The sequence below is a fragment of the Hippoglossus stenolepis genome, chromosome 6 (assembly GCF_022539355.2).
Source record: "Hippoglossus stenolepis isolate QCI-W04-F060 chromosome 6, HSTE1.2, whole genome shotgun sequence".
Lineage (NCBI taxonomy): Eukaryota > Metazoa > Chordata > Actinopteri > Pleuronectiformes > Pleuronectidae > Hippoglossus > Hippoglossus stenolepis.
In genome coordinates, this window is record NC_061488.1 from 2970661 (window position 1) to 2982900 (window position 12240).

At 45.2% G+C, this 12240-nt stretch overlaps 2 protein-coding genes across 2 annotated transcripts in view; both read right to left on the reverse strand.

Moving 5' to 3' along the window:
- LOC118111093 (probable phospholipid-transporting ATPase IIA) overlaps positions 1-2670 on the reverse strand; it is a 29934-nt gene extending 27264 nt beyond the window's left edge. The window contains exon 1 of the mRNA XM_035159420.2: positions 2422-2670. Within this exon, the coding sequence (XP_035015311.1) occupies positions 2422-2489 (68 nt within the window). The 5' untranslated portion in view covers positions 2490-2670. The remainder of the gene's footprint in view (positions 1-2421) is intronic.
- A 1514-nt stretch (positions 2671-4184) lies between these two features.
- On the reverse strand, positions 4185-11936 carry sall4 (spalt-like transcription factor 4). Its single transcript, XM_035158172.2, has 4 exons — positions 11645-11936; positions 6932-9397; positions 6539-6843; positions 4185-6161 (listed from the first exon to the last, which is right to left on the reverse strand). The coding sequence occupies exons 1-4, from the start codon at positions 11922-11924 to the stop codon at positions 5727-5729; spliced, it is 3486 nt and encodes a 1161-aa protein (XP_035014063.1). The 5' UTR covers positions 11925-11936; the 3' UTR covers positions 4185-5726.
- Between the last annotated feature and the right edge of the window lie 304 nt (positions 11937-12240).

Below are 12240 nucleotides of genomic sequence, written 5' to 3' on the forward strand. Positions count from 1 at the left end.
GAGAGGAAACGCCAGGGAAGGTTAAAGATTTACACACCGTTTAGTCCAAGAGCAGGAATGCAAAAGAATCTGACTCACAACCCTGTTTTGTATTGTGTGAACCTGCTGATAAGGCTGCCGCACTTTTAATTTATTTCCTGTCACATATCCTTGTTAATTATTTGCTTTATTGCAGCTTCAAACCCACACAACAGACGAGGCTGAGCCAAAGATCCACGGCGCCAGAGTCAAGAGAGATTAAAGAAACATTAACTTCATCTGAAACCGGGCGGTGACTCCCTTCACGCCACCAAAACAAAACGTTCCTTATCAATCGACCACCGGATCAGTGACCTCGTGATTATTACCTGACGGTGCAGGTTAAAAAAGACAAAACACAGGCGAGACAAGTTCACTCTCCGGCAGTAAAGAGGATTGACCACATTTCATAATGCAGCAGCAACAATATTCACTGTTCATAAATACAGTATCTCTGACAACTGTTCCTACAAAAAAAATCATCTGTCACACAAGGAACTGAGAAGCTCGGATGTGGTTGAACTGGATCCCAACTGGAACCAGTTCTCGATTCCCCTCCCCACATTTCAGAGGCCATGCAAATATGTAGTCATCTTGGATCAGGGTTGACTGGAGGCACTCAAACGTAAAAGTACAGTATTTTAAGACCAAAGACTAAAAGATCTATTAGTGAAGCTGCAGATTCCAACCAACTGAATCCTGAAGTGACAAGTCACTCCCGTGTTTGGTTTTGTCCTTTCTGGGCTCCTGTAGAAAAACAATGGCCCACGCCGCGGAAGAGGACCCGCTATTAATATGTGTATAAACACACAATATGTAACTTTAGCCACTAGGGGGTCTCTGAATCAAAACAATAACAAAAGACCTTGTTTGATGACGTCATTGCGATGACGTAGCCTGACACGACTAAGATGATGTAATGTATTAAAGTTGTTTTCACATTAAGCAGCAAACGTCAATGAATATTTATGATCCATTAAATGTGGCCAATACAAATAGATGGAAGGCTAGCAGAGTGTTTTTCCTTCATCATGGATCTTTGGCCTTGGAGGTTAAAGCAGAGACGGATAAATTGGATGTGACGCAGTTAAAACACGACCAATATGAAACGTCCTGTTACCTTGAATAAAGATGGTGATTTCTCTGGGTTTGTTGGAAACATTTCGGGATAATGTGAGGAAACAAGTCAACTAAATATATTATGCATGTCCAGTTGATTTGTATACATTATAATGAAGAATTGTAATGTTTGTGATGTTATGTTTGTATCTTTCGTCTTTCATTCTGCTCCTGTGGTCTCATCCAAGTGTCTGTAAGACCCGACATTCAAATTCAACTCAAAACAACATCATTTACTCCATAATTTTGAGCCTAAATGTTTATTATCCTCAGCCCGTGTCTGCGCGTGGACCACAACGGACATTAAGGCTAAAAACCCGGTGTAGATAACACAGCTCCGAGGGGCTAACGGACACTTGGATGACACCACAGGACCAGTACGGTGTTTTAGTTTGTCCAGTCTGGGCTACTGTAAAAACATGGCTGCCTCCACAGAGAGGACCTGCTCCGGATGTAAATATAAAGTATTTAAATATAAACTGACCCTTTCTGGGGGTAAAGAAAACAACTATTTGGATGAAACGCACAAGTGAAAACATCACTAAGAGCTAATAACTCTGCCAATAGGTCATTTGAACCTACATGTTACACACTGGACCTTTTAACAGACATGATATTGCATAATTCAAGTGACTTGCTATTCTCTGATATTGTTTTAATAGATAATAAGTCATTTTTCAAACATATTCAGGAGGGTTTACTGTTCTAATGGTGTTTAGCCATAATGCTAATAACGTTGGCCATGTTCTACACCTTCCTTTAGAGAGGGGGGGATGAGGGGGGCATCTATACAGATCAAAATGTGTAAAGAATAAAACACATATGATCGGAACCAGGAATTAGCCGGGTCCTGCCCTGGCTTTCTGGATTAACGTGACTTTAAACCCGAGGGGCCTCCGTGTCTGCGCAGCTCCTTCTGCCGCCGAACCCGAGCAAATATTGACATCATGGGCGTTGGAGGTGCACTTGCTCCGGCTGCAGCCCCGGAACAGGTTGACGTCCCGGTGTAGCCTCGGCTAGCGGTGCTAAGGCTACACCCGGATGCTACCTACATGCTCATTCCCGAGCCCGAACACAGATGCTAGCCGTGTTGGGTTCCGAGCCCCTGGATCCTCCCCGTTAGCGCTTTGCTAGCTCCAGGAGACAATGTGCAGCCGCGCCTGCGAGCCGCCATCCCGGCTGCAGCGACCCGGACACCGCCGCTAACTGACTGACTCACGGTTCCGTGTTCAGGGGGTGAAATGTGTCCCTCTCCCCGCCCCACGCCCCAGCTGCGGCCCTTACCCATTCCTGTGTTTCCCGTCGTGTCTCTTCGGTCGCCTCACGGGCTGGAGCGGGATGTTGTCGGTCATGTCTGCAGCCTCGTAGCGGCCGGTCGCAGCTGGAAGCCCCGGGCAGACGCGCTGGTGGAGGCGGCGGCGGCGGAGGTTCTGGGCGGAGGCTTCCCCAGCTGTCAGTCACTCAGGACGGGGACAGGCACAGCGAACCCGTCCTTCACCACACACGACTCACTGGAGGATTGACCACACACTGTGTATTCTGTATTTACATACTGGAGATTATTATCACCTGGAATTTTACTATAAAAGTGCATTTTATTCTCTAATTTAATATTATCATATTGTTTATTATTGTCTTATTTCATATTGAATATTATCATCCTGCATATTATTATCTCATTGAATATCATTATCATCCTGCATATTATTATCTCATTGAATATCATTATCATCCTGCATATTATTATCTTATTGCATTAGTATGGAAGCCCAAATAGTTCAAATCATTCATCAGTCATAATGAGAAACTTGAAATAATGAAATAATGACTCAGTATCTCAAAATACTGAGTTAGTTTCTCAATAGAATGAGTTAGTTTCTCAAAATACTGGGTTAGTATTGCAGAGAGTTATCTAGAGTTATATAGAATTATCTTAAGATGATGACCTAACTGAAACGTATGACTGAGAATCTCAAAATAGTCCATATTTTGAGATTCTAAGTCATAACTCAAAATAATGACTTTGTATTTCATATGACAACTTAAGTTTCCCAAATTAATGACGTATCTCAGAAGATTGATCTACCAACTCAAAATAGTAACTTATATCGCAAAATAATGAGTAATCTTAAGATAATGACCTACTCATTCAAACTACTATTTCAGTATCTCAGGGTTTTTTTAAGTACCGAATAGTTAATACCTCAACTTAGCTGCGACTCAACCACCCACAGTTAAGATCTTGTTTAAATTTGAACACATGACAATAACCTAATGTAACATATTAAAGATTGTTGTTGTATCACAAGTACTTTTACCTAAATACTGCTTGTTATACTTCCCAAAAACATGACACCGTTTCTGATTTGAGTATTTGAAACAAAAAGGTGTTGTACGAGTGTTTGGGCATATTCAAGACGAGCGTATAAGTACAGTATGCTTTGTATAATACTAGGTAATTTTACCACAGTTCATTTATTTTTAGAACTAAATGGAGACAGAATTTGGAACGGCTTAAAACAGATGTGAAAAATGTTGAGTGCACTAATTTGGTAAAAGTTATAATTAAATCAGGAATTTCCATTATGTAGCAGAGGCACAGCAGTATGTGATGTTAGTACAAGTTGTTTACTAATAGTTTTTATATAACTAACTTGTCTTCTGAATTCTGTCTTTGACTGAATCAAATATGACAGTATAGATTCAAAATGTACCATTAAACACAGTCAACACACAACAACCCAAATAGCTTCGCTGTGTAAATTGAGCTCAAATGAATTAACATACGAGACGAGAGGAAGTTTCAGTTGAAGATGCAAATATTTTTTGTTGAGGATGCAAAGTGATTAATGGCTCCTGTTGTCATCTGAAGGTGAACCGACACGTTAAGGATTTGCTGGGAGAGAATTTAGCATGAGGGGCGGATATACAGCTTTTCAGTTGACACACTGACGAGTGCATCAGCCTGTAGTCGGGTCGGTTCTGCTCCTCGACCATCAGCTTTAAATGTGTTTGGCAACAGCACTCGAGTAAAGACAGTGAAAGTATTGAAAAAAGTCACCCTGATTTTATTTTTCAAAATCAGAAAACATTGGAGGTGAAGGAAACATTTGAAAAACAAAAAACATTTACATTGTAAACAAGCCAAATTGGCTCAACATTACTTGAATTGTAGAGACAACTTGAAAGCAGTTTTTGACATGTTTGCTAAAGAAAGGCACAATTTGGCAAATGCATATCGATAAGGAATGTACAGCAGGGGCCCACGAAGTAGTCTGACCTTTCCGAGTTGTGTAAAGTGTCCAGTGATACATTCATTACTGTTCCACTCAGCAGGCTGAGGATGAAAAACCTTGTCGTATGCCCGCGAATGTATCTGAAAATATACAGAGCATTGCATTGAGAGCAGGAGGTGCCGAGGACAACTAAAATCTAAACGAGGTAGAACTTGCCCCCCCAAACTCAAGCAGTGTGTATAATAAATAAATTAAATGATGCTACAAGTTGAAAAGTCTTGACAGTTGCTCTAAATGGTCGTTGCAAACAAAACCTCGACAGGAAGGAAAAGCTGACAAAATTGTTGGTTTGCCCTTTCCCTGTTTAGCCGTCACAGTAAAGCAGTGGAACGCAACTATAAAAAAAAAACAGTTACTGCAACTAAAACCTGAATAAAGTGCAGGCATGAGAACATTGCGCGTAAGAACAGCCAAATTGATTTGACTCGGCAGACACAAGTGGAATATGTAGGTTGAAAAAATTGACTTTTGTAAACTGAAAATTTTGAAATACATGCCATGCTACACTGTACTACATGAATTTATCAGTCCAACAGAGCCTTCATAACGTAACCGGATCAGTGAAAGACAACAGCAACAAACACAGCTCAGATCAGGCACTTGGCAAAAAGGTTCGAGTCATCAACAACCGTCTCTTGGCAGCAACGCAGCAAAGATGAACACCTATGTTGTGATCTGCATTGTCCCAAAAACCGATGACTCAACTGTTGTGACTTGCTCTAACAGACAAGACACCGTAATATTATTTCAGCCTAAACCAAAGCCCCTTTCAAAATGAGACGTGACGACATTTACCACTTCAACAATGCAGTAAAACCTATGGCACACAATAGGAGGGGAAGTAGTCATTAGACACACACGGTTAACTACAACATCATTTCTGAACACGGAGACTCACGTCTCGCCCTGAAACTTTTCCTATTAAAGTCAAAATCCTTCAGTATCTAGGAGACAGTCTGAGTTAAAGCAGTTTCAAGTAAGTTATACATTCAAACTTCTGGATAGACAGCAAACAAAAAACAAAAACAAAAAAAATCACAAGAAAAAAAAAATACCCGCATATATATTTATATAAAATAAAATACAACTACAGTAGTTATATCAAGTTCAACTAAGAATAACACTTGAATCGTTCAGAAGGAGAGAGCTGCAATGAACTTACTGGAAAAATTCAACCAATCTAAGCAGAATTCTAAAGGTTTTTCTCAGAATATTGATTGTACCTCATTCAAAAAAAAGGAGACATTCAAAAAGTGAGTTCAGGTAACAAACTGGCAAATGGCTACAAAAAGCCTAATTGACTGCAATTTTACCCTCCTCCATAAAATGAGGGAACTGGGATTTCGGCACATTGTCAGAGCTGTTCTTCTCCATCTCGGCCACCGAGGCAGGCAAGCCCGAGTGGGAGCCATCCATCTTCATGAGGCCCCCAGTGGATCCAATGAGAAGTCCCCCAGCAGGGCTGCCGGGGAGCGGGATGCCACCGCTCTGAATGACCGAGATCTCATTGGTCTTCATGGTCAGGCCACCAGTGAAGGCAGCAGCGTACTGGTTCCACAGCGATGGATCAAAGCTCATGGGTGGAGCACCCATTTCCTGGGGAGCCTGCATCATTTCTGGCATCATCTGAGCCTCTGCACTCATCGCCATCAGGGTCAAGGGATTGTCCAGAGAGAGACGCTGACCACGGCGTGAGGAGTTGTTCCACATGTGAGTGCCGATGTGCACCTGGAAAACAAAAACACACAATCACATCAAAACCCTGGCGACATCATTGGAAAGTAGAGCCTGACCAATAAATACACGTGCTGATATGAAAACTTATTTTTAAACAATGCAGAAAAGATGAGCATTTGCATTTTATGTAGAAAATTTGTTGCATTAGTTCTCCCTCTATTCTATAGTGATTTAGAATGAAGTTTATGATTAAACTGTAAAATATCAAGCCTTCAATTCCCATATCTTTAAAACATTGCAATATGTATTAAATGTATATCCCATTATTGTATCAGCCCCTAAAAATCCATACTAGACCAGATCTATTGCAAAGAACACAGTTTGAATGAAAATGCCCTCTTCAACACTTAGTGACAGTTGTAACTAACCTTGAGATTCCCCTTGGTGGTGAACGCCCTGCCACAGACGTTGCAGGCAAAAGGCTTCTCCCCTGTGTGAGTGCGCTCATGGATCTGCAAGGCGCTGGCCGAGGAGAAGTTCTTGCCGCAGGCGTTGCACACGTGCTGCTTGGTCGATCGTCGAGCTGCGGAGGAGATGGAGGAGGCCATGGCTGTTCCCTGAGGCATGTGGGAGCTGAACAGACCATGAGGGCCCAAAGGATTCTCCGAGGGGATCTTCATCTCCAAACTGGCCAGACTCGATGGCAGCCTCATGAAGGACATGTTGCTTGGAACTGTCGACACAAGAAGAGGAAAATTAGATCTTAATATTTAATGCGACAGCTTTTTTAAATACTTTTATCTCAAGTCAATAAAACTCACCATAGTCTCCGTTTGTGAATGGCATGCCAGGTTCTTCTTTAATGGCTTTGGGGGTAAAGTTGCTGGATGCTGTGAGGTCAAGGGCTCCACTTGACTCCGTGCCCTCTTGAGTGCCACCATCAGACTCAGCTTTTGGTCCACTATAGGTGAAGTCATCGACAGGAGACTCGGGTGACTTGCTATGACTCATATGGTTGTTTAATGGGGAGGATGAATGAAAAGACGCGGCCGAGTCAGAAATAGCAGGACTACGGCCATTCTGATATTCCGGCTCTCTAGGAGCCGAAGGGGATTCTTTGAATGTTCCCTCGCTCTCCGAAGCAGTGCTACTCTGTCGTTTCAGTGCAAGAGCAGAGGTGAGGTTCTTCAGAATATCTAGACTGGAAAACACCACAGGGGGAGCAAGCTTCTGTGGTTGTTCCTCAGTGGCAGGTGGGAGGGATTCTAAGGTGTCGTTTGGCTTCTCGGACTTCAGCTCCGGCTCAGGATCCTCCATGCTTGCCTCAAAACCAGTGTCACCCATGGGCTTCTCCTCCGGTAGATTTTGTTCCATTGTTTCTTCCGCTTCAAACTGGTTTTCTGGCATTGGGGTGTTGGGAATCTGCCCACCCATGTGCATGCGGATGTGCTGCTGCAGAACCACAGCGTTTGTGAACTTCTTCTGGCAGATGGGACAGGAGTGCTGCATCTTGAGAGGAGTGTTGGCCCTGTGCACCCCATAATGAGCCTTGAGGTTCCCCTTGGTGGAGAAAGCACGGCCGCAGATTTTGCACTTGTACGGCCTCTCTCCGGTGTGTGTGCGGTAGTGCATCTTGAGCGAGCTCTGGCAGCTGAGCACCCTGTGGCAGATTACACACTCATTGGGATCGCTGGTCCTCTTTTCCAGACCATCCACCATTTGCTGAAGTTTAGCCGTCCCAGAGCTGTGCTCTCCTGGGTGAGAGTTGCCATTCATATGATGCAGTGGTCCCAGCAGTTCTTTAGCATCCTTCTGATTGGGACACGGTGCTGTCTCCTGACCAAACACGTGAGCGGAAACAGACTGAGAGCAATCACTTGTCGATGGTGAGGGTCTCTGTGAAAACGGGTCCCCTACAAAGCTGTCAAACGTCGACTTGAACACTGGTATAGGTGACGGCTGGAACCCGGCAGCAGGGTGGCTTAGGATAGGCTTGATTTCAGTCATGTTTGACTCATCCATGGGTATAGACATGCCAAATGGAATTCCACTGGTGGTGGTAATATTGTCAAGGTGCTCCGGCACAGGATGAGGGTTCATGGTAATGTTCGGGTACTTGTCTCTGTGTCGCTGGAAATGCACTTTGAGGTTTCCTTTGGTTGTAAAGCGGTTTCCACAAATGTTACACTTAAAGGGCCGCTCGCCAGTGTGAGAACGCAAGTGGATCTGGAGAGCACTGTCGTTGCCAAAGGTCTTCCCGCAGTACTTACACTTGTGCCTGTATAACGAGTCTCCGTTCTTCGGTTCTGGCGGGGGGATCGGTATCTTCGGCTTCACTTTTTTGGAGGAATCCACTCCTGCTTGAATACCATTGAAGGTGCTTTGGAAACCCATGCCACTCGATGACTGGGGCAGCAGCGCTGGTAAACGGCTGGCCAGATCTGGAATGCCCTTAAAAATGTCTGATTTGGAAGTCACTGAAGCCAGTCCCCCAGGCAGCGAGGCAGAGACGCCCGTGGGCAGAGGTAGTTTACCTTGCTTCATCGTCTCCATAGAGAGGCTCTGACTGCCGGTCCTTTTTCCTATCAGGGCGGCTGCAGCCGACAGCTGCTGAGAGAGATGTGCACCGAGGGCTTTCAGGGGGTCCATGACCGCCCCGACAGATGACTGCAGACCATGCGGCGTCATCATGGCCACTTGGATTCGAATCTGTTCTGTGAGCTGGATCTGATGGAGCTGCTGTTGCTGGAGGCACACCAACTGCTCCAGTATCATCGGGATGGTCTGTACGGTCTCCTGCGACGAGGTCAGCGACGAGCTACTCGAAGAATGTTGTGAGACGGCAACTTTAGTGTCTGGCATGGTTTCCAGGGTGACGTTTGAATCGTGCATTTGGGGTGAGGGGTTGAAAGTCATCCCGGGGCTACCAGACATGTCTCCATGATCCTGCGGTCCCGAGTCATCTGCATTCATGCTCGACTCCTCCTCCGCTCTCTCCAGATGGTCGGCATTAACGTTTGATAAGGAATGACTACTGGACTGGCTATCGTCGTGGTCACTGGTCAGACCCTCGGGAGAGCCGTGTGAATATTCCTCAGGCCCTTCGTGGCCCTCTCGGTCCTTCATGATGACCACAGGCTGACTTTTAGTGCAGTTCTTCTCGTGCTCAAGAAACTCTGCTTCATCAAAGAACTCGGCACAGCACTTGTTGCAGACGTTGGTCTCATCCATTCTGAACCTCTTCATCTCGTTTCCAGCCTCCTCAGCTTGACCATCCCGAGGAATCCCTGAAACAAGAGGATAACAGGGTTTTAATTAATACTCTTTACTGCAGCTATGATGCAAGACCAATCAAAAGATGAATAGAAGACAAACATTAAGTTTTTCAGGCTTAAAAGTTCCTGCTTTAAGGCATCAAGGAGTATATGAATGATTTTAAAAGGCTTATGTTGAACATTTGTCGCAATTGTGAAAGTCTGATGATTATATTCTACAGAAACCTTTAAGACTTTAGTATGTTGTGTGTATTTGATGACACAATCTTGTAAAATAGCCCCTTGTGAGTCACAGCACTGGGCTGTAAAGGGGCTCTGTATTGGCCTGTTGGCTGCAGGGCCAGCAGAGGGCAATCATCTACCTTTGACACCACCCAGAGCACTGTCCAGGAGGACAAAGAGCCAAAGGGCATTAAATTACTGTGTTTCTGAAATCAGGCCCCCGACCACTTGTTAAAATATCAGATCCGTTTCAGGCACCACATGTGGGGCAGGACTTTAGCCCCAGTTATTCAACACCAGCCACCAGTAAAAGGATAAAAATGGATATCCATCAACTTTGAGTCTGGATTTGAAGGTCCCAGATTTAAGTAGACAACAAACTGCAAAGACAGAGTTAACTATGCAAACATGGACTGAAAGAAAAAAGAAATAGGGTGGGGGGTAATCTGATGTTGATTACCTTAAAAAGTATTTTCACAGCCTGTGAAAAGCCTGATAAGTGAGCTTTTTAATTTGTCTGCTAACCAAGAGGCCATTTCACAACTGGGTGTATTGTTAAATGCTAATGCCCCCAGAGAGAGAGAGAGAGAGGGGGGAGACCACCTGTTTGCATTTGCCCAGGGAAACTGTGGGACTTGTTAATTGCTCACCGGGAGGTATCACGCTCAAAATGAAAAGTTTCAAACTGCATCACAATTTTCATCCGTGGAGAGACGTCACGCACGGATCCGGCTCACACACACACACACACAGCACACAGTCACGCACAGTACGAGGCTCTACGGGGAGAGTTCAAACGAGGGGAAATGAGGAGAATATGGGACCATTTAATTCCAATAAAAAAATAATAATCAGAACTGGGTGAAACGAGGAGTCCTCGCTGAGCAGGACGTGTGTGTGTGTTCACCTCCAGGTGGGCACGTGACACGAGGTCAGATCAAACATTCAGGGGCCAACGACACAAAAAGTCATATTTCATCACCACGAGGATCCTCGAGTGAAAACCTCCACATTCAAAACCACCGGTGATATCTGCCCCCCCCCACACACACACACACCCCCACCCATTATAAAAAGGTGGGCTCGTTCGACAACAACGCTGGAACTTGCATATGGCAACACCAAAAACGCACCCCCACCCTGTCTCCCACACACACACACACACACACAGGGCTCCATCCCCCACCTCTCCACATATGTACGAAAGGAAACAGTCATGCATTAAACTGGGGGATTTATTGCCTTCAGGTCAGCTCGCTGCAGAGTCACATTTCACACACTTCGGAGGCACCTTTGTTCCCAAAGCTCTCAAACACAAATCACACAAATATCAAAATATGGAAAAAAACCAAGAATAGACATTTGGATCCAGGATCCAAAGGCAACAGTAGTAATAATAATCATACTGGATCCAGAGGAGAACAAAAAAAAAAGTTTACGCAGTGACATTTCCCCAGCTATTAAAAAGTGATGGTTCATGATAAACGAGGCCACTTGAATCATATGTGGACGGAGTTAACACAAACAGGCCAGTGACTGGAGTCACTCTGTGGCACGGAGCTTCGTGAATCTGTTCACTGTGCGTGTGGATGGAGAAGAAATGAAATCACGCGTCAATTAAGGTGAAACTTCCACAGAGAGAGAGAGAGAGAGTCAGAGTCCGCCACGAAGGAAACAGCCCAAACCAGTGGATGCGGGTTAAACCTGGTGACTGGGACATTAAAGTCCCACAATAAAAAGTTAGAAACCCTGAAGTTAAAACCTTCCCCCGTGTCCCGGCACCTGTGTCGTCGTATTTACGAACTATTAAGGGAACGTGTCGCAGCCTCGTCCCCTTAAAAAAAAAAAAAAGTTGAACTCAACAGGTCAAAGAGCGACGATGACACAAACTTTCCCCACTTTGGGCTCAGTTTGGGTTTGGGAAACACAAGCAATGGCGCAGGACGCACGCTCACTCACACACTCACTCGCTCGCTCGCCAGCTTTTACGCGTGCGACCCCGGAATCCCTGTGCGTAAAAACCAGTAAGAAACTCACCATTTCCCAGCGACCCGGGCTCGTCGGAGTTGATGTGCTGCGGCTTGGCTTGCTTGCGCCTCGACATGGTGCAACGACCATCAGGGGATCGAGCAGTCACAGACACAACCTCGACCCGCTGCCCTTCTTCTGCGAATTCTCCTTGTGCGTGGTGGAAAAAAATTGGCCCCCCTCGAGTGGAAATGCGCATGTCGACGTAATTATTATTATCAATAATGCATTGCGATTTATCACGGTGGCCCGACAGCTGATTGGCTCCGGCCCAAGTGCCCTCGCACATTATTCAAATGCTCTGCCCATTGATGAGCGCGGCGCGGGGGCGGGAGGAGCCCTGCGAGTGGCCGGGCTGCGGGAGGGAGGCTGGGTCAACAACACCGCAACTCACCGCTGCTCTGCTGGTGCATGAGGAGGGACACACGTTACACACACACACACACACACACACAACAAAAAGAGAAAAGAGATGTGTGCATCTCCACAAGCGAGGAAACTTTCAGCTGAAACATGTTCAACTCGATTATGAGCCTGTGAAGAAAGTCCCTGATTGGTTTTAACTTCCCTGATCCTGAAAGTTCCTGCAGGGACTTTTTCAACAT

Excerpts from the sequence above, each read along its gene's own strand:
- sall4 (XM_035158172.2), bottom strand. The coding sequence starts at position 11,924 with ATGTGCGAGGGCACTTGGGCCGGAGCCAATCAGCTGTCGGGCCACCGT. Across the intron at positions 9,398-11,644 it reads GCCCGGGTCGCTGGGAAATG|GGATTCCTCGGGATGGTCAA; the intron begins GTGAGTTTCTTA and ends CTCTTGTTTCAG. Across the intron at positions 6,844-6,931 it reads ATTCACAAACGGAGACTATG|TTCCAAGCAACATGTCCTTC; the intron begins GTGAGTTTTATT and ends TTGTGTCGACAG.